At 44.8% G+C, this 22,772-nt stretch overlaps 1 protein-coding gene across 7 annotated transcripts in view; it reads left to right on the top strand.

The window, feature by feature from the left end:
- Positions 1-22,772, top strand: part of LOC140205316 (transcriptional enhancer factor TEF-1) — a 318,184-nt gene that overhangs the window by 256,084 nt on the left and 39,328 nt on the right. For 5 of the 7 annotated variants that reach the window (XM_072272872.1, XM_072272876.1, XM_072272875.1 and 2 more), the window contains 3 exons: positions 9,783-9,794; positions 14,295-14,429; positions 19,998-20,044. In XM_072272872.1, the coding sequence (XP_072128973.1) occupies positions 9,783-9,794; positions 14,295-14,429; positions 19,998-20,044 (194 nt within the window). The remainder of the gene's footprint in view (positions 1-9,782; positions 9,795-14,294; positions 14,430-19,997; positions 20,045-22,772) is intronic. The other 2 variants (XM_072272877.1, XM_072272874.1) reach the window with 1 other exon arrangement.

Below are 22,772 nucleotides of genomic sequence, written 5' to 3'. Positions count from 1 at the left end.
TGTTCTGATAGGCAGACAGACCCACACTCTCACTTACTGAGAATCTCACTCTCTCTCACTTTTTCACATTCTCTCTCTTTCTTTCTCTCTCTCTCTTACACATACACACATTCTCACTCTCTTACTCTCTCACTCACTTTCACATATTCTCTCACACTCACTCACTCTCACACACTCTTACACTCACACACACTCACTCACACATTCATTCTCTCACACTCACTCACACACACATTCATTCTCTTACTCTCACTCACACTCTCGCTCTTAACACTCATTCACTCTCACTTACTTTCAAGACTTTGTCTCTCACTCTCTTGCACTCTCACTCTCACACACTCACACTGTCACACTCTTCTTTCACAGTTGTTCTCTCACACTCTTGCTCACTCTGTCTCATATGCACTCACACTGTCTCACACTCTCACTCACTCTCACTGATAAGCCTTCATGTTCACACGGTGAGATAGACGATGTGCTATTAAGACACATTGCAAATAATGAAATGACTTTGAGGCAGTCTTGATCCAATATCTGTTTAAACAGAAATACACTTGGCTTCAAGATAGGGATTACCAGCCACTGGAAGCAAATAAAAGCCTTTTCACTCTGTAACTGTGTATGGTCCTCAAAGGGTTAAATAACAAAAAGGGACAAAGAAAACAGCATTTTAAAAATTTTCTGACCAGATATGGTGAATTGCATGCTGCATATAACGAACTGGTCTGGCTGTGATGCGCTTGTGAGGTTTGTGAGGGTTTCTGTTTATTGTTTGAATGTAGCTTGCTGCCGAGAATGATTGGCGGCTGCCTCCTGACTAGTAACAGAACCGGCTCATCTCACCCAGCTGACGGGAGCCAGGGGGCTCGGTGGTGCTTTTGTACACACACACACTCTCACTCACATATACAAGCACAGGCGTGCACACATGGGCACATGGTCACAGTGATGTTCAGTTCACATTGTAGACACCAGAAGGCTTTCATTTGTGATACACATGCTGACATATGCACACTTTTGTTGACACACTTCCAGACACCAATACTTGTCCTCCCGTGCTCTCCTTCGCACTCCGCACCTCACAGACAAAGGGTTATCCACTCCCTCTGGCCTTCCCCATTCTACTTTACTAGTCTCACACACACACACACACACACACACACACACACACACACACACACACACACACACACACACACGAACACACACAGACTGACACATACACGCATACACAGAATTACTCACACATTCACACAGATTCACACACACATACATACATACACACACACACACACACACACACACACATACACACACACACATGCACACACTCTCATAGGCACACATGCATGCACAGATTCACACACCCATGTGAACACACACGCAGACTCACACAAACATACACACATGTGCGTACACGCACAGACCGTCACACACAGTCTCACAGACACACACGCACATCCAGTCACATACACACACACGCGTGCGCACAGTCACACAAACATACCCACTCTCTCTCTCTCTCTCTCTCTCTCTCTCTCTCTCACACACACGCACGCACGCACGCACGCACATATTCTCACACTTGTAAAAGCAATGTATTGCCATTTTTCCATCACCCTGCCCTGCCTTGGAGCCATGGGAAAGTGGTTTAACTTGCCTGTTGTGTACTGCCCTCTAGTGGTGAGAGAAATTGCACCCTTTCCCCTCCAAATGGACCATTCTCACTTGGCTTTATAGACTAGGAGAGCTGGGCACAGTGTTATCAAGTTTATTCTCCTCCCCCATTCACCAGGAACTTTACTCTAGAGCTGGGCACAGTGTCCCCCAATCCATTCCCCTCTTCTGTTATCCATTTCCCTCACCCTGTACTTTATCCCAGAGCTGGGCACAGTGTCCCCCAATCCATTCCCCTCCTCCATTCACCCCGTACTTTACCCCAGAGCTGGGCACACTGCCCCCCCAATCCATTCCCCCACCTGTTATCCATTTCCCTCACCCCGTACTTTACCCCAGAGCTGGGCACAGTGTCCCCCTCATCCATTCCCCTCCGCCATTCACTCCCGTGGCTTTCCCACCGCTCTTGTAAAGCTCGCTACCCCTCAGTTCCCTGGCTGACCCCAGCTCTTAGATAATGGCACAACATTAGTTACCCTCCGGTCTCCTGGTACCTTGCCTGTGCCCAAACTGAGTAGAGGCTGACTTTTGGGGAGAAAGTATTGTTAAAAGAAACTGGAGATAATTTTATGGTGATTGATGGGATACAGAGGACAGATGTTAAGGGTTGATTTTTTTACACAGAGAGTAGTGGGTGCTTGGAGCCCCTGCTGGGGGTGGTATTAGAGACAGAGACATTAGGAACATTTAGATAGGCACATGGATGATAAAAAAAAAGGAGGACTATGTAGGAAGGAAGGATTAAATTCATCTTAAAGAGTAGGTTATAGGGTTGGCACAACACCTTGGGCCGAAGGAGCTGTACTTTGCTGTAGTAATATATGTTCTATGATCCCTGCTCTTAAATAAAGGCAAAACATTATTCAGCATCCTGTCTCCTGGTACTTTAGAAACATAGAAAACCTACAGGCCCTTCGGCCCACAAAGCTGTGCCAAACGTGTCCTTACCTGAGAAATTACCTGGGGTTACCCGTAGCCCTCTATTTTTCTATGCTTCATGTACCTATCCAGGAGTCTCTTAAAAGACCCTATCATATCCATCTCCACCACCGTTACTGGCAGCCCATTCCACGCACTCACCAATTTCTGCATAAAAATCTTACCCCTGACATCTCCTGTCTACCTACTTCCAAGCAGCTTAAAACTGTTCCCTCTCGTGTTAGCCATTTCAGCCCTGGGAAAAAGCCTCTGACTATCCACATGATCTATGCCTCTAATCATCTTATACACCTCTATCAGGTCACCTCTCATCCTCTGTCGCTCCAAGGAGAAAAGGCCGAGTTCACTCAACCTATTCTCATAAGGCATGCTCCCCAATCCAGGCAACATCCTTGTAAATCTCCTCTGCACCCTTTCTATGGTTTCCACATCCTTCCTGTAGTGAGGTGACCAGAACTGAGCACAGTAGTGGGGTCTGACCAGGGTCCTATATAGCTGCAACATTACCTCTTGGCTCTTAAACTCAATCTCACGATTGATGAAGGCCAATGCACCGTATGCTTTCTTAACCACAAAGTCAACCTGTGCAGCAGCCTTGAGTGTCCTATGGACTCAGACCCCAAGATCCCTCTGATCCCTCCACACTACCATTAATACTATATTCTGCCATCATATTTGATCTACCAAAATGAACCACCTCACACTTATCTGGGTTGAACTCCATCTGCCACTTCTCAGCCCAGTTTTGCATCCTATCAATGTCCTGCTGTAACCTCTGACAGCCCTCCACATTATCCACAACACCCCCAACCTTTGTGTCATCAGCAAATTTACTAACCTATCCCTCCACTTCCTCATCCAGGTCATTTATAAAAATCACGAAGAGTAGGGGTTCCAGAACAGATCCCTGAGGCACACCACTGGTCACCGGCCTCCATGCTGAATATGACCCGTCTAAACCACTCTTTGCCTTCTGTAGGCAAGCCAGTTCTGGATCCACAAAGCAAGGTCCCCCTGGATCCCATGCCTCACTTTGCCTGTGCCCAAAATGAGTGGAGGCTGATTTTTGTAGAGAGAGGATTGTACTGTTGAAAGTTTTCTTGTAGAGATTGTTGCCAATATTTGAACCAGTCCAATGTGGCGCCTTGTCTGATCGCACCACATAATTCTGTGTGTGTGGCCCCTCTGAAGTTTGTGTACCTGTCCAGTGCTGCTGTCTGTCTGGTCACACCACATGACGACACACTATTCTTGGAAGTGGATTAAGACCATAAGATCATAAAACATAGGAGCAGAATTCAGCCACTTGGCCTGTCGAGTCAGTTCTGCTATACCATCATGGCTAATTTATTTTCCCTCTCATCCCCATTCTCCTGCCTTCTTGCTGCAACCTTTGACACCTGGACAAATCAAGAACCTATCAACCTCTGCTTTAAATCTTCTACATTTGAGGAATAAAGTCTTAACCTATTTAATCATTCCTTATAACCCAGGCCCTCCAGTCTTGGCAACATCCTTGTAAATTTTCTCTGCATTCTTTCAATCTTATTTACAACTTTTTGTATGTAGGTGATCACAACTAGATTCAATACTCCAAATTAGGCCTCAACAACTTCTTATACAACTTCAACATAACATCCCATCTTCTGTACTCAATACGTTGATTTATGCAGGCCGATGTGCCAAAAGCATGTGATGCCTCTTTCAATGATTATGCACCTGTGCTGTACTGTTCTATGTACGTAAGCACCAAATACGGTTAGGGTTAGTGGCAGTGTAGTTCCAAAATTGTACCTTTTATTAAAAAAGTAGACAAAATATTTTGTTTCAAAATCAAAAGAGAAACGTGCAGGGAATTAGCCAGGGGTTAACAATTAGCTTTGTGATGCTTCCGATGAGCCATATTCATTTTCTCGCCCATAGCCTAGTTGCTAGGACGACCGCACTTTCACCATTTACTCCTCTTGCTGGGTGAGATGCAAAGCATTGTGGGAGGCAGTGGCTGTGGTGCTGAGGAAGCACCCTGCCGGGCAGCTCTTGCCAGCTGCCCCCCGCATCCCCAATCCGTGCAACAGGCAGTTTTGCCAGACCCACACTCCGTGATTCCCTCTACCCCACTCGATCCCCCTCCCCACCCAAGACTTGGGCTCCTGAATTTCTGATACTGATTATGAAGCATGGAGGCGCTGAGCCATAGACAAAGCTTACAAACGCTGCCTCTGGCTGGTTTCTTGTCTGCTTGTGTTCCAGGCATTTTTTGTTTTTCTTTGGTTCAGTTACCACCCAGTTCCTCCCCACACAAAGAATGATGGATAAATGTTTCTGCTAGCACTTTTCGAAAGTGGATTTTTAATAATTCATGCACAAAAAGGGAAAACTCCTTTTGATAGAGACTTTGGCAGTATGTCACCGCAGAATGAATAATCCGTACTCATTAGGCCGTGGGTAGCTATGCATGCATACTCTGTCATAGGTATTGGCTGATGCTTGGCTGACATACCCAGCTTTTTGTATACTAACCGCTTTCTCTTTGATGAAAAGCAAATTATAAAGCAGGCATAGAGAGAGAGAGGGGGGAAATTTGTTACTGCCAATCAGTGTAGTCATTCACACTGTAACTAAGCGTTTACATGGAATAGTGTTGTGTAAGAATTTTTACAGCATAAGATTTACATGTATAACTTTATCTTAAAATAAAAAGTATCGTGTAATGGCTTACTTGGTTCAAAAATGTTTTATTTAATTTTTTCCCAGTAAATTCAAATCTTTGATTTTTAAAACTTGTTCTGTGTCAAGTAATTCCTCAACTGTTCTGGGTTTTATTCTTTCTGGTAGTGTATCAAAATCTGTTAGCAATGTATAAAAATTGCACTTATCGAAGAATTTCTTCCGAGCATCATTAACTATTTGAGGGACATTCCTATTCACTCAAAAGTATTTAAAACTTGTTCAGTGATGGCTAAATCTGTCACATAGTTAAATGTAAGATCAAACCCATTACAACGAAACATTGACAAGGTGCAGAGCTGGGCTGAGGAGAGGCAGATGGAGTGTGAAAGTGTGAAGTGATTCACTTTGGAAGGTTGAATTTGAAAGCAGAATGCAGGATTAATGTTAGGATTCTTAACATTGTGGAGGAACAGAGGGATTTTGAGGTCCACGCCCATAGATCCCTCAAAGTTGCCAGACAAGTTGATAGGGCGGTTAAGCAGGCGTCAGCACTGTTGGTCTTCAGTAGTCGGGGGATTGAGTTCAGGAGCCACGAGGTAATGTTGCAGCTCTATACACCCCTGGTTAGACCACACTTGGAATATTGTGTTCAGTTCTGGTCACCTCATTATAGGAAGGATATGGAAACTTTAGAAAGGGTGCAGAGGAGATTTACCAGGATGCTGCCTGGATCTGAGAGCATGTCTTATGAGCATAGGTTGAGTGAGTTAGGGCTTTTCTCTTTGGAGCAAAGGAGGATGAGAAGTGTCTTGATAGAGGTGTACTAGATGATAAGAGACATAGATTGAGTGGGCAGGCAAGGACTTTTTCCAAGGGCAGAAATGACTCATACGAGGGGGCATAATTTCAAAGTGATTGGAGGAAAGTATGGGGGGATGCCAAAGGTAAACTTTTTACACGGAGTGATAGGTCAGTGGAGCACCCTGCCTGGGTGGTGGTAGAGGCAGGTACATTGGGGACATTTAAGAAACTTTTAGATAGACACATGAATGATAGGAAAAGAATGAAGCGCTATGTGGGAGGGAAGAGTTAGATTGATCCTGGAAAAGGTTCATACGTCGACACACCATTGTGGGCCAAAGGGCCTGTGGTGTGCTGTAATGTTCTATGTTCTAAGTATTATTGTTGATGCAGTTGAAGCAAGTAAAACAACACCAAAACTTACAAGGATAGAGGTGAAAAATGAAACAGCCTGAGACCTCAGCCGTAAGGAGAAGTTGGGCCCTGTTGTGGCACCACTCAGCCAGATTTTCAGTCTGCCTCCAACTTGCTGATTCATCACCACCTTTGATTTGGCCTGCGATAGTGCTGTCGTCAGCAAACTTGGATATGGCGTTGGAGCTGTGCTTGGCCACACAGTCTCAGGGTACGACGTGTCACCCTGAGATTCATTTTCTTGCAGGCGTTGACAGAAAAATAAAGAAATACAATAGAATTTATGAAAATCTAAACATAAACAAAGACGGACAAACGACCAACCAATGTGCAAAAAGACAAATAAGTAAATAGCACTGAGTTCATGAGTTGTACGGTCCTTGAAAGTGAGTCTGTAGGTTGTGGAATTGGTTGAGAGTTGAGGTAAGTGAAGTTATCCAGATTGGTTCAGGAGCCTGGTGGTTGTAGGTTAAGAACTGTTCCCGAACATGGTAACACATACAAAATGCTGGAGGAACTCAGCAGGTCAGACAATAATTATATGTTTGTTTATTTAGAGATACAGTGCCCTTCTGTCCCAACGAGCTGTGCAGTTCAGCAACCCTCCTTTTAACCCTAGCCTAATCACAGGACAGTTTACAATGAGCAAGTAACCTACTAACCGGTACATCTTTGTAATGTGGGAGGAAACCAGAGCACCCGGAGGAAACCCCCACGGCCATGGTGAGAACATACGAACTCCTTACTGGAACTGAACTCAGAACTCAGACATCCCAAGTTCTGTCAGGGTCACGCTACGGTGGCACCACACAGGAGTAAAGCATCTATGGAAAGGAATAGTGAGGTAATGTTTTAGACCGTCCTGCGAATGGTCTCGGCCTGATGAAACGTCCTCTCCACAGATACTGCCTGACCTGTTGAGTTCCTCCAGCATTTTGTAAGTGTTGCTCTGGATTTCCAGCATCTACAGAGTCTCTTGTGTTCTTGAATGTGGTAGCATGAGACCTGATGTCCATGTCCGATCATAGTACTTTCCTCCTGCTAATAGGCTTGTAAGTGGACTTTACGAGCCCGTCAGCAGGGATAGACAATTTCAACATTACAGATTGACTTTCCCAGGGTCATGTCTTTTAAATGTGCACTGTGCACTCTCACGGAGGAGTGCTCTCCAGGGGGGCGGGGGGTGACTCAAATTGCAGAAAGGTGGATTATTTCATAGTAAATCCCACCTGTTTTGCAGGTGAAATGAAAGTTGTCTTTTCACCTGGAGGGAAGGGTTGTTGAGATTGTGAAATGCTTGTTCACACTTCTTGTTCTTGGATAATACAATTTAATCACCTTTCGAGATTTAAAAAAAACACGCACTTGCACTCAAAGCAGCAAGAAACTGTTGCTGGCAGTGAGAGGGCTCTGTAACCAGAGAACATGGAGTTAGGATAATTGGCAATGGAACCACAAGGGAGAAGGGGAGGATTTATTTAAAGCATTGTTATTGTAATCTGGAGCACGCTGAGTGCAAAAAAACTGGTGGAGGCAGATTCAGAAAGGTCTTTCAGATGGCAATTAGTTAAACACTGGAAAAAGGGTAATTATGCAGGCTTCTCTGGAAAGAGTTGGGGAGGTGTAGGTGACTAAATAAAGATCATTTCAAAGTACGGACACAAGCAGTGGGTCAAATAGCCACTGCCCATGTAAAATGATATTGTGATCAAATAGCAAAATTGTTGTTAATCAAATTGGACTTTTTTTTACAATAAAAATTTCAAAAGTTTAAAGTTCAATCTGCATTTATTATCACTCACACACACACACACACACACACACACATCTATATATAGTCACCATATACTACCCTGTGGGCATGTGGCCAAGTGGTTAAGGCATTGGACTAGCGACGACCTGAAGGTCGTGAGTTTGAGCCCCAGCCGAGGGAACATATTGTGTCCTTGAGCAAGGCACTTAATTACACATTGCTCTGCGACGACACTGTTGCCAAGCTGTATGGGTCCTAATGCCCTTCCCTGGGACAACATTGGTGTCGTGGAGAGGGGAGACTTGCAGCATAGGCAACTACTGGTCTTCCATACAATCTTGCCCAGGCCTGCGCCCTGGAGAGTGGAGACTTTCCAGGCGCAGATCCATGGTCTCGCAAGACTAACGGATGCCTTTATACTACCCTAAGGTTCCTTTTCTTGAGGGCATTCACAGTAATTAGAAAGAACCACAATAGCTTGCTTTTATTGTTTGCACGATTTTTTTCTGCACTTTGGGTGTTTGACAGTCTTTTTTTAATGGGTTCCTTTGGGTTTCTTTGTTTTGTGGCTGTCTGTAAGGAGACAAATCTCAAGGTTGTATAACATTATGCATACTTTAATATTAAATGTACTTTGAACTTTAGAATGAATGAAAAACCACACACGACGAGATGAACAGACAAGCAATGTGCAAAAGACAACAGATTGTGCAAATACAAAAAGAAAAAAAAACTAAAATAAATATTCAGTTTATTCTGGCATCTTCCCCCTTCCTCCTCGGTCCTGATGACGGGTCTCAGCCTGAAACGTCGACTGTACTCTTTTCCATAGATGCTGCCTGACTGCTGAGTTCCTCCAGTGTTTTGTATGTGTTGCTTTGGACTTCCAGCACCTGCAGGTTTCCCCGTGTTTGAAATAAATGAGCAATAAATATCGAGAACATGAGTTGTAGATTCATTAAAAGTGAGTGCATAGGTTGTGGAATGCGTTCAGTGTTGAGGTGATTGAAGTTACCCTCTCGGGTAATACTATCCATTGTCTGTTCCTTGCACTGGGTGATTAAGCGAGCAGTAATTTTCAAGGCACAGGGAATGAAAGGTGGGGGCATTGTTTGGTGACCAAGTTCTGAGTAGGGGGAGGGCAGTGAACAGCCATTACAAAGTTTCAGTGCCAAGAGCAATTTGTAACCACGTAGCTCAGTCAGGCAGCTGAGCAAAGCTTTTAAAACCTAGGAGAGCAAATTTGCTGTTATTTTGTTCTACGGATGCCGTGATTGAATTGGACATTTACAAGTGGGGAACCTTTCCTGATCCCAGACATTTGGTAGGACGTGGATTTGTACGTCTGTCATTGGCAAATAAAGTGATAGCCAACGATTAATGTCAGTAAATTTCCCGTTTAAAAAAAATCCAGAACAGTTTTGTCATTTTTGCATTGATTACTTGTTAAGTTTATTTTAACTTGTGTAACTTAGGTTTCTTTTTGCCTGAAAAAAACATTTTAACAAACTATTTGTTGTTGAAACAGGTAACAAACATGGTGAGTATTTTTAAAAGCCCGACACTTAATTATTTTGTTGATTGTGTAAAGTGGGGTTGGCTTGGCAGATCATATCCCAGCAGTGTGAATGTTGTTTCAGAGGGATGTGCACTAGGCTGAGGCTTCCTGCTCCCTGCCATTCCAAGACAACTATTCCAGTGACAGAACTGCATCCTCTCCCCCCAGTTTGCATGTCTCTCTCCCTCACCCCGCTTGCTTGCTATTCTTGAGCAGACTGCCTGATACCTGTGCTTGAACGTGCTCGCCTGGAACCTCACAGTGAGGGTTCTCCTAAACACAGGAGCTGGTCAGTGGCTGGTGGAGCTTTTATTTATAGGTACTCCAAGGACCTTCAATAACTTTCCCTCCAATTTGGTTTAAGAAAATGCGTGATTATTAAAGCCATTTCCTCTGGGTTCTAGATTGATAGGAATGAGATGGGAGAGGGGATCTTCTTCTTAACCCATCACCTCCACTGGGGCATAGTCTACTGACGGAAGCCCACCAGAGTCCCCTGTCCTGGGCCACTCATTCAGTCTTTCTGGGTGTAGCCAACTGAAGATCCTTCCTCTCCCAGGGATGATGTCTTTGGAGCCTCTGTTGGTGTTTTTGTGGCTCTGAGTTTTTATGGGATGGGGTTGCTAGCCACTTGCCCAACCCTCCTCCTTTCACAGCCGGGTTTGGGACTGTCCATGGAGAGTTCATACCCAACTCTCCTCCTTTCACAGCCGGGTTTGGGACTGTCCATGGGGAGTTCATACCCAACCCTCCTCCTTTCACAGCCGGGTTTGGAACTGTCCATGGGGAGTTCATACCCGTTCCTCCTCCTTTCACAGCCGGGTTTGGGACTGTCCATGGGGAGTTCATACCCATTCCTCCTCCTTTCACAGCCGGGTTTGGGACTCTCCATGGGGAGTTCATACCCGTTCCTCCTCCTTTCACAGCTGGGTTTGGGACCATCCCTGGTGGAGGTGGGGGGATGGGTTTGATGCTGTTTAAATTAGGGTGCGGTCATTAAGGATGTACAGTGTATGATTGTGCACTTTGGTAGAAGGAATGTGGGCATAGACAATTTTCTAAACAGGGAGCAATGTCAGAATTCAGAGGTGCGAAGGGACTTGGAAGTCCTCTTGCATGATTTGCAGGTTGAGTTAGTGGTGAGGAAGGTAAATGCAATTTTAAGGTTCATTTAGAGAGGACTAGAATATAAGAGCAAAGATGTAATGCTGAGGCTTTATAAAGCTTGCTGAGGCCTCATTTGGAGTATCATGAGGAGTTTTGGGCTCCTTATTTAAGAAAAGATGCACTGAGAGGGTCCAGAGGAAGTGTAGAGGACTGACCCTGGGAATGAAAGTGTTAACGCATGAGGAGCATTTGGCTCAGGGCTTGTACGCACCGGAGGTAGAAGAAAGTGGGGGAATCTCATTGAAACCTGCCAAATGTTGGAAGGCCTTGACAGAGAGGGTGTGCAGAGGATGTTTCTTATAGTGGAGAAGTCTAGGACCAGAAGGCACAGCCTCAGAATACAAGGATTAGCCCTTTAGGACAGAGATGAGAAGGAATTTATTTAACCAGAGGTTAGAGAATCTGTGGAATTCATTGCCACAGGCGGTTGTGGAGGCCGGGCTGTTGGGTATATTTAAAGTGGAGGTTGGTAGGTTCTTCGTTAGCAAGTGTGTTAAGGTTATGGGGAGAAGGCAGGCGAATGGGGTTGAGAGGGATAATAAATCAGCCATGGTGGAATGGTGGAGCAGACTTGATGGGTCGATTGGCCTAATTCTGCTCCTGTGTCTTTGTGGTCTTATGGAATAAGGATGTTGCTTTTTTGAAGATATTAAGCCCACGTGCTTACTACCAGCTGCAATTTGCATTGGTTCATTGTGGGTTTCAGTAATGATGCTGTTGTCTGATGCTTAAAGTGCTCTCACTGCAATGCAAAGTGCTGACTGCTTTGGCTGCCCGCTTGTACAATACAGCTCATGTTGTGATCTGCACTTGATATTTTCTGTGTAATGGAGGAAGCTTACATTTATGAAACAATCTATTTTTGGTACATCTTTACAAAATATTATCAAACTGTATCATCAGACTGAATTATACACTGCAGGAGGCCATTAGCTCATCGTGTCTTGGCTAACTCTTTGAAGGAATAATTTGGTTAATTGTTTGCCCACAATTCTGAGTTTTCTTTTTCAAGCACTTAGAGTTGTAGAACACTAGAGCACAGAAACAGGCCGTTTGGCCCAGCTAGTCTGTGTGGAACTATTTATTTGCCTGATCCTGTTGACCTGCACTTGGACCACAGCCCACCACACCCCTCCCATCCACGTACCATGTACCCAAACTTCTCTGAAATGCAGAAATCGAACCCGCACTTGTGCCATCCACTTTTGAAAGTTGTCATGAATTTTACCACCACCACCACCAACATTCTGGTTACAGGAACTTCCAATATCTTTATAGAGTCTTGTCATCTCTCCCTTCTCCCTCCCTGGTTCATTTGGCAATGACTTCATCTGTCCCTGAATACAGATCATCACTCTGTAGAACTTAAAACATAGTACAGGCCCTTCAGCCCACAATGTTGTGCTAACCTTTTAAGCTACTCTAACCCTTCCCTCCCATGTAACTTTCATTTTTATCTCATCTGTGTGCCGAGCTAAGAGTTTCTTAAATGTCCCTAATGTATCTGCCTCTACCACCACCCCTGGCAGAGCGTTTCCACCATTCTCTATGTAATTAAACCTTCCTTATAATATCCTGCCCTCCACCACCCCCCCCCCCCATACTTCTCTCCAGTCAGACATTCAAAATACTGGAGGAACTCAGCAAGTCAGGCAGCATCTTTGGAGAGGAATGAGCAGTCAACAGTCAGCCTCTGATGGAAGGTCCCCGTTCTCCTGATGAAGGGTCTCGGACCAAAACAGCGACCGTTTATTCCTCTCCATAGATGCTGCCCGACCAGTTGAGTTCCTCCAGCATTCTGTGTGTGTTGCCCACATTCATAATTAGTCAAGGGTGTATTGATGATTACTTCCAGAGCCATCAGCCCCACTGCTAGGAGTTCAGGTAACCAGAGTTAACCAGGTAACCAGGTAACTCCTACCATCAGCCCCACTGCTAGGAGTTCAGGTAACCAGAGTTAACCAGGTAACCAGGTAACTCCTACCATCAGCCCCACTGCTAGGAGTTCAGGTAACCAGAGTTAACCAGGTAACCAGGTAACTCCTACCATCAGCCCCACTGCTAGGAGTTCAGGTAACCAGAGGGTATGTTAAAGATAATTGGCTTGGGGACCTGAGGTACCTGGGAAGAAATATTTCACACAAAGGGATGTTGTGACCTTGAACACCCCACAGGCAGACTCAGTAGTAAATTTCACTGGGGAATTGGGTGAACATTTGTTCAAAGTTATTAACTAAGTACCTATATGTCACCATATACTACCTTGAGATTCATTTTCTTTCAGGCACAAAGTACGTTTATTAGCAACGTATGTATACATTATACAACTTTGAGATTAGTCTCTTAACAGGCAGCCGGAAAATAAAGAAACCCAAAAGAACCCCTAAAAATAAGACCATCAAACACCTAGCGTGCAGAGAGAAAAACACCAAATCATGCAAACAATAAACGTAAGCAAATAGTGTTCTGAACTGAAGTCCACAGAGAGTCCGTCCCCAGACCTTTAGTTCAGTGCAGAGTGGAGCTGTGAGCTGAACTGGTCCATCCCTCGCCTTGGGTGCTGACACCCTGACCTTTCTAATCGTCGTCCAAACATCAGGTTCAATCGCTTCAATATGCTCTGGGACCTGGACCTTGCTGCCTTGATTCAGCCTGTAACTGACCTTTCTAATTTGGACAGGTGCTTAGATTGTTGTCCAAATCATTGGCATTCACAGTAGAACAAAGAAATACCATAGAATCGATGAAAAACTACACACAGACAAAGACAGGCAAACAACCAGTGTGCAAAAGAAGACAGACTGTGAAAATACAAAAAAAAGTAAATGAATATTGAGAAGATGAGTTGTAGGGCCCTTGAAAGTGAATCCATGGGTTGTGGGAACAGTTCCGAGTTGTGGTCAGTGGAAAAAGGGCAATAAAAGGATAAATTTGTAAATGGAACATAGGTGGTGGAATTAAATTGGATAGATGTTCAAAGGGGAGACTGAGGAGGGTGATGGTGAGCAAGTGGCCTCCTTTAGAGCTGAAAGTCTCTCCAGGCTCTGCATAGTGAACAGGCAAGCCAGGAAAGAAAATTACAGCCTGGGGATCAGGAGAAAATTACAGACATCCTTTGCATTTATGGGAGCAAAAGTCTCCATTCAAGACTAGGTGTATTTTTCCTCATTTTAAAAGAAATGCTTGTCGCTTTAGAAATGATTACTTGCTTTGGGGGCTCACAGTGTGAAGTGCGTTGTTCAAATTGTGGGAGGGGCGGGGAAAGTTTTTTTGGTGTCTGAACGCAGTGTGAGATTATGTTGTGGTCTCTTCAAGGATCAAGCTGTAAAGGACAAGGCACTTCAGAGCATGGCAGCAATGTCTTCGGCACAGATCGTGTCAGCCACGACCATCCAACACAAGTTGGGGCTGCCGGGAATCCCACGGCCATCATTTCAGTCGGCACCTGGGGTGAGTGATGCAGCCTCAGAGCAGGCTGGGGACTTCAACAGTATCTGCCGTGTGGTGTTGCTCATTATCAGGGTCTAGAAGGCATCAGATACAAGGCTTCGTGAATTGGATCTGTTAAGGGTGCTACATAGATTCAGTTGATTCCTTCCCAAGAATTCAAGGTGTGCCACAGATGGCTGTTGAGGCCAAGTATTTTAGTATTTTTAAAGTGGAGGTTAATAGGTTCTTGATTAGTCAGGGAGTCAAAGGTTACATGGAGAAGGTGGGAGAATGGGGTTGAGAGGGAAAATAAATCAGCCATGATGGAATAGTGCGGTAGACATGATGAGCCAAATTGCCTAATTCTGCTCCTATGTCCTAGGGTCTTATACTGACTGAATTGAAAGTCTTAAACATAGAACAGTATAGAGTTGAATGAGCCCTTCGAACTATGATGTTGTGTTGACCTTTTAACCGACTCCATGATCAATCTAACCCTTCCCTCCTCCACAGTCCATAACTCTTATCTTTCCTTCATCCATGTGCCCATCTATGAGTCCTTTATATGTCCCTAATATATCTGCCTCTACCATCACCTCTGGCAGCGCGTTTCACACACCCACCACTCTCTGTGCAAAACACTTACCTCTGACATCCCTCCTAAGCTTCCTTCCATTCACAAAGTTTAAGGTTTAAACAAATGTCCTCTGATATTGTTGGCCTGGGATAAAGATACAGGCTGTCTATACCTCTCATAATTGTATACACCTCTATCAAATCTCCTGACATCCTCCTTCACTCCAAAGAGAAAAGCCCTAGCTCACTCAACCCATCCTTGTAAGACATGCTCTCCAATCCAGGCAGCGTCCTGGTAAATCTCTACACCCTCTCTAAAACTTCCACATTCTTCCTATAATCAGGTGACTAGATATTCCAAGGTGGTCTAACCAGAGTTTTATAGATCTGCAACATCATTTTGTGGCTCTTGAATTCAATCCCCAGACTAGTGAAGGCCAATACAGCATGTGCCTTCTTAACCATCCCTTCTACTTCTGTGCAAACTTTGACAGTTAATGGAGTATTAAGGGGAAAGTTGCCTCTGTTCAGAATAAATGGGTCCAAGCTGTTTAATAGTGAAATCAGAAACCATTCCTTTCAAACATTTTCTGTGCAGAATGCTGCATACCTCTGAAGATCTATCCTGGCCCCAACATATTGATGCAATTACAAAGAAGGCCGGACAGTGGCTATATTTCATGAGGAGTTTGAGGAGACCTGGTATGTCACCAAAGACTCTCACAAATATCTACAGATGTACCATGGAGAGCACTCCAATTGGTTGCAACAATGTCTGGTATGGAGGGGCCACTGCACAGAACTCGAAAAAGCTGCAGAAAGTTGCAGACTCAGCCAGCTCATCATGGGCACCAGCCTTTCCAGCAGCAAGGACGTCTTCATAAGGTGGCATCCATCTTCAGGACCCCATCACATGTCCTCTTCACGTTGCTACCATCAAGCAGTCTGTAGACACACACTCTGTGTTTCAGGAACAGCTTCTTCCCCTCAGCCTTCAGATTTCTGAATGGACAGTGGACAATGAACTCATGGGCACCACATCAATTTTTTTTTGTGCGTGTGCCATACTCTGCCAGAGCCTCGGCGATCACTTTTCAAGTGGTTGTCTTGGAGGAAAGATTCTGTGAGTGGTCCCCCACGTCCTTCTCACAGCACAGTTGTTTTTTTTTTACGAGGCCGAGTTGCGAGCTCGACACTCAACCCGGCACGGATGGAAAGTGTGCCCGGGAGCGGCCCGACTTGATTCGAACTCGGGAACTTTCGCTCCGGAGTCCGGCGCTGATGTCACTGCGCCACCAGCTGGCGACGTCAATTACTTTTACTGTTTTTTTGCACTACTTATTTAATGCTATATACATATATAAAATAAAATCGATTGTAACTTATAGTTTTTAATTACTAGGTATTGCAATGTACTTCTGACTGCTGGTGCAAAACAACAAATTTCACAACATGCAGTACTGTGCAAAAGTCTTCGGCATATACTGTATATATAGCTAGGTTTAGAAGAATGGGGGGTGGGATCTCATTAAAATTACTGAATATTGAAAGGCCTGGATAGAGTGGACATGGAGAGGATAATTCCAATAGTGGGGGAGTTTAGGACCAAAGAGCATAGCCTCAGAGTAGAGGGACATCCATTTAGAAAGGAGATGAGGAGGAATATCTCTAGACAGAGGATGGTGAATCTGTGGAATCCATTGTCATAGATGGCCGTGGAGACCACGTCATTGGGTATATTTAAAGAAGAGATTCTTGATTAGTAAGAGTGTCAAAGGTTACGGGGAGAAGGCAGGCGAATGGAGTTGAAAAGTAAAATAAATCAGCCATGATAATAGAGCAGACTTGATGTGCTGAATAGCATAATTGTGCTCCTGTGTCTTATCACCTTATGACCCCCAATCTCCTTTGCTTGAATCGCCAAACGTGACTCACTAATTGCAGTAGATCGCAAGTTCCAAAAGGCTGTTGATAAGAGGTGTTGAAATTGTATAAGGCATCGGTAAGGCCAAATTTGGAGTATTGTGTACAGTTCTGGTCGCCAAATTATAGGAAAGAGGTCAATAAAATTGAGAGAGTACAGAGGAGATTTACTAAAATGTTGCCTGGGTTTCATCTCCTAAGTTACAGAGAAAGGTTGAACAAGTTGGGTCTTTATTCTTTGGAGCGTAGAAGGTTGAGGGAGGACTTGATGGAAGTGTTTAAAATTATGAGGGGGATAGATAGAGTTGACGTGGATAGGCTTTTTCCATTGAGAATGGGGAAGATTCAAACAAGAGAGCATGAGTTGAGAGTTAAAGGGCAAAAGTTTAGGGGTAACATGAGGGGGAACTTCTTTACTCAGAGAGTGGTAGCTGTGTGGAACGAGCTTCCAGCAGAAATAGTTGAGGCAGGTTCGATGTTGTCGTTTAAAGTTAAATAGGATAGATATCTGGACAGGAAAGGAATGGAGGGTTATGGGCCGAGTGCAGGTTGGTGGGACTAGGTGAGAGTAAGAGTTCGGCACGGACTAGAAGGGCCGAGATGGCCTGTTTCCATGCTGTAATTGTTATATGGTTATATGGTTTTAAAATAGATTGTCAGATAGAATCGGAGTCTCCTTGAGAAATCAACCTGGGAGAAATTCCCAGCGCCTTCTTGGGTGTGTTAGTTGTTAACACAAATGACTCATTTCACTGTATATATCAGTGTACATATGATAAATAAATCTGAATTGGAAGCTTGTCTTGCATACACTTCATACAGATCAGATCATTGAGATAGTACAAGGTAAAACAATAACAATGCAAAATAAATTATAACAGCTTCAGAGAAAGTGCAGTACGGGTGGACAATAACGTGCAAGATCATACGGAGGTAGATTGTCAGAATCAGGTTTATTATCTTTGATGTGTACAATTACTTGTTTTGTGACGGCAGTTAATTGCAATACTTAAATTAATTTAAATTACAGTAATAAAAAATAAAAATTGCAAAAAGAGAGCAAAATAATATAGTAGTGGTTATGGGTTCATGGACTGCATGGAAATCTCAAAGTATATTTATTATCAAAGTACGTATACTATATCCAACCCTTAAGATTTGTCTTCTTACAGGCAGCCACCAAACAAAGAAACTCAATAGAACCCATTCAAAAAGACCATCAGATACACAATGCACAGGGAAAAACAATCATGCAAACAATTAGAGTAAGCAAATAGCATTCAGAACTGAAGTTACTGAAAGCGAGTTCACAGCCTAGCAGCGGGTCGTTCCTCACCCCACGGCTTCAACATGACCTCGACTCTGAAACCTGTCACCTTGATTCGGCCCATACCTGACCTTTCCAATGTGGCCGGGTGCTTAAATCAGTTAAACGGCGGGCTGGTGGTGGGGGCAGGAGGAAGCTGTAACGATGCATGTGCATCTTCAGGCTGCTGTGCTTCCTTCCTGATGGTAGCAATGAGAAGAGGACATGCGAGAGTCCTTCATGAAGAGGCGTCGCCTTTTGAAGATGTCCTCGATGCTGGTAAGGCTGATGCCCATGATGGAACTGGCTGAGTTTACAACTTTCTGCAGCTTTCTCCAGTCCTACACATTGCTGTCTCCATACCAGATGTCGATGCAACCAGTTAGAATGCTCTCCACAGTATATCAGTAGAAATTTGTGAGCCTTTGGTGTCATATCAAATCTCCTCAAACTCCGAATGAGGTATAGGCCAAGAGTTCTTCTTATCATATCAGGGAACTATTCAAAATTTTTATAACAGGGTAGAAGCTGTCCTTGAACCTGGGGGTGTATGTTTTCAGGTTCTACTGCCCAATGGGAAGGGGGGAGGAAGAAGAGAGAATATCCATGGGAAGGTGGGTCTTTGGTTATGTTGGCTGCTTTTCTGAATGCAAATAAAAGCTGCAGGTGTGAGAGATTTTTAGGGCCTTTCCTTCTCGCTGTTGACATTAGTAGGTCTACACATAAGATGGCTGTACCCCTGATGAAGCCAGACTCAAATGCTAAAGTGCCGGAAAACTTCATTCAATTGAATTAAGAAGATTGGCCATTTTTTTGAGTGGGTTCTAGTGAAGGATCATTGAAGACTGCTGTGTGCCCTTGATAATAGACCAACAGTAAAGCAAGCATGTAATGCTGAGGCTTTATAAGGCATCGGTCAGACCACACTTGGAGTGTCCCGAGCAGTGTTGGTCCCCCTATCTAAGAAAAGGTATGCTAGCACTAGAGAAGGTCCAGAGGAGCTCACGGGAGTGATTCAGGGAATGAAGGGGTTAACTTACAAGGAGCATTTGATGGCTGTGGTGCTGTACTGACTGGGGTTTAGAAGAATGAGGGTGGGTGATCTCACTGAAATCTATCAAATATTGAGAAGGTCTAAATAGAGTGGATGTGGAGAGGATGTTTCCTATAGTGGGGGGAGCCTAGGACCAGAAGGCACAGCCTCAAAATCGAGGGATGTCCACTTAGAACAGAGATGAGGAGTAATTTCTTTAGCCAGAGGGTGGTGAATCTGCAGAATTCATTGCTGTGGATGGCTGTGCAGGCCAAGTCATTGTTTATATTTAAAGCAGAGGTTGATAGTTTCTTGATTATTAAGGGTGTCAAAGGTGACAGGGAGAAGGCAGGAGAATGGGTTTGGGAGAATGAGCCAGGGTGGATTGGTGGAACAGACACGATGGGCTGAATAGCCTAATTGGGCTCCTATGTCTTAAGATCTTATGATCTTTTGGTCTTATAACTTGCCTACTCATCTTTCATTGCATCTCTACCAACATTTCCCTTGGGATCAATGAAGTATGACTATGACTATTTTGGTACTTTGGTAAGTTCAGGTAACAAATCAAAGACCCAGAAAACGCACGGTAGCACAAACAGGTTCCTGTCAAAGCCACAACTTGGCAGCTCAATGGTGTGGTGTGATCTTCTTTATTCCGACTCATCTTGCAAACCATTTAGGATGCATTTTAATAGCTTTATGTCATTCACCCTGATCAATTCTCTAACCATCTTTATGCTCTTTCTAGTTCTGGCATAGCGTAATACCCACAGGACAGCCAGGATCTTCGCAGGAGTAAGTAACGCTACCAGCTTCTCTCATTAAAGTTGTGCGTGAATCCAAATTAGTACTTTCCAATTTTGACTGTTTCTTTTATCTCTCTGTGGGGGATTTTCTTCATGAGGTGTGGGAATGGCTCCTGAGAAAGTGGTGGGTCTCCTTTTAGACTACTGCAATTCTTCCTCTTAAGTGACTGCCATAGAGAGTTTTGGGATCTCACCAAAGCAGCAGTGATTTGTAAGTCAGGATGGTGTGTGACTTGGGGAACAGTGGACATGACTATGTGCTTGCTGACTGTATCAGTCCAGTGCAGGGGTTCCTAACCTTTTTGTGTGCTGGATCCCTATCACTAACCGAGGGGTCTGTGGAGCCCAGCTTGGGAACCCCTGGTCTAGTGGGATGGAGGTCATGGATTTGGCCAGTGCAAGTGGGGGGGATGTCTGTCTGCCATTTCATATTATTTGCTGCCATGATGAGGTGACTCTCAGGTTAGAGGAAAAGCAGCTCTTGTTCCTCTCGGCAGCCTCCAATCTCATAGCGTGAGAACTGATTTCTGCACCCCTCCCCCTTCTCTTTTTCCATTACCCCATTCTGGTTCCTCTCTCACCCCTTCTCTTCTCCTCACTCACCCATCACCACTCTTTGGTGCCCCTCCTCCTTTCCGATCTGCCTCAGTCCACTCCCCTCTCCTATCAGATTCCCTATTCTCTAGCCCTTTACCTTTTCCACCTATCACCTCCCAGCTTCTCACTTCATCCCCCTATCCCATCCACCCATCTTCCCCCTCTCCTGGTCTCATCAATCACCTGCCAGCTTGTTCTCCTTTCCCTCCCCTTCCTTCCCCCTACCTTCTTATTCTGGCCTCTTCCCCCCCTTCCTTCCCAGTTCTCGTGAAAGGTCTCAGCCTGAAAGGTCGACTGTTTATTAAGTTCTGTAGATGTAGTGGGCACGTGGCCAAGGGGTTAAGGCATTCGACTAGTAATCTGAAGGTCGTGAGTTTGAGCCTTGGCCGAGGCAACGTGTTGTGTCTTTGAGCAAGGCACTTAATCACACATTGCTCTGTGACGACACTGGTTCCAAGCTGTATGGGTCCTAATGCCCTTCCCTTGGACAACGTCAGTGTCGTGGAGAGGGGAGACTTGCAGCATGGGCAACTGCCTGTCTTCCATACAACCTTACCCAGGCCTGCACCCTGGAGTGTGAAGACTTTCCAGGCGCAGATCCATGGTCTCGCAAGACTAACGGATGCCTTAAGATGTTGCTTGAGGTGCTGAGTTCCTCCAGCATTTTGTGTGTGTTGCTTCTTGTTAATTGCTTGGTTGAGGAACAGTTTGATCTCTCATCCATTCCAATAAAACCAGTCCTGGTGCGGGGTCACAACCTACTGAGTCCCTCCGGCCACATTCTTTCCATCTCAGATTCCAGTATCTGTTGTCTCTTGTGTCTGAATGCATTATTGGTGACCTTCTGTCATTTGAATCTTGTACGTCCCAGTTAGTGTGAGTTCTGAAACCTTGGATACTTTATAAAGGTGTACAATATCCTAAGCGATGTTGGTTGCCTGTGGTATACAGTGATGACAGGGAATCTGTGTGGGAGCGTTTGTAAAATGGATAAGCTGTTGGCCCTGGCTCAGTTCCACTCTCTCGACCTTGGAAGCTCGGGTCCAGCGGTATCAGCAGTCATCACAAACTGGGCTTGCTATCTTGGCACCGAAAGCTTGCTGACACTTATAGGCTACCCCGTGTATCCTCAGACTGTGTTGGCCGTTGACACAAATGACACATTTCACTGTATTTATCGATGTACAGATGACAAATGAAGCTAATCGTTAGATAGGTGGAAGGGCCCGTGTCTGTTCCCTAGTGCTCTGTGACTCTATGCCTTGTACATTCTCATCCCAGTCAATGAGATAGATGATCGGTAGACTTCAACTGGGAAGAACAGAGGGGTTCTCCTTGATGTTCCACATGGCTCAGTGGTTGGATAGCTGGTCACTATATCACAGTTGTTAGGCGGGGACTTCCTGCATTTGGATTGGTATTTTAACTCTAGTCAGGGTTGGCACGGTGGCATAGCAGTTACTGCAACGGACCGGGAGACTGGGATTCGGAGGAAGCCAGGATAAGACGGTGGGGGAGGGAGAGGAGTCCAAGCTGTCAGGTGATAGATGAGACCAGGTGAGGGGGAAAGTGGGTAGGTGGGGCATCTGGGATGAAGTAAGAAGCTAGGGGATGATAGGTGGAAAAGGTATACGGCTGAAGAAGAAAGAATCTGATTGGGGACAGTGGACCATGGGAGAAAGGGAAGGAGGAGGGGAACCAGAGCGAGGTGATAGGCAGGTGAGGAGAAGAGAAGGGGTGAGGGGGGAACCAGGTGGGGAATGGAGAAAGAGAGAAGAGAGAGGGGCAGAAATTTCTTGAAGTTTGAGAAATCAATGTTCATGACGTCAGGCTGGAATCTACGCAGATGAAATGAGATGAGGCGTTACTCCTCCAGTTTGAGTTTGATCTCATCGCAGCAGTAGAAGAGACCATGGACGGGCGTCATAATGGGAACTTGAACTGCAATGGGAGAAAATGAAGAGATCCTACATTTTGTGGTGGAGTTACTTCCCTCTCCCCAAACATTATTCTAGCTTCTGCCCCCTTCGTTTCCAGACTTGATGAAGGGTCTCAGCCTGAAACTTTGATTGTTTATTCTTCTTCTTTATTGCTGCCTGACTTGCTGAGTTCCTCCAGCA

Source organism: Mobula birostris, chromosome 11 (genome assembly GCF_030028105.1).
Source record: "Mobula birostris isolate sMobBir1 chromosome 11, sMobBir1.hap1, whole genome shotgun sequence".
In the NCBI taxonomy this organism is placed as follows: Eukaryota; Metazoa; Chordata; class Chondrichthyes; order Myliobatiformes; family Myliobatidae; genus Mobula; species Mobula birostris.
Note: the sequence above shows the minus strand (reverse complement) of the source record. Positions and strands in the feature narration are given on the sequence as shown.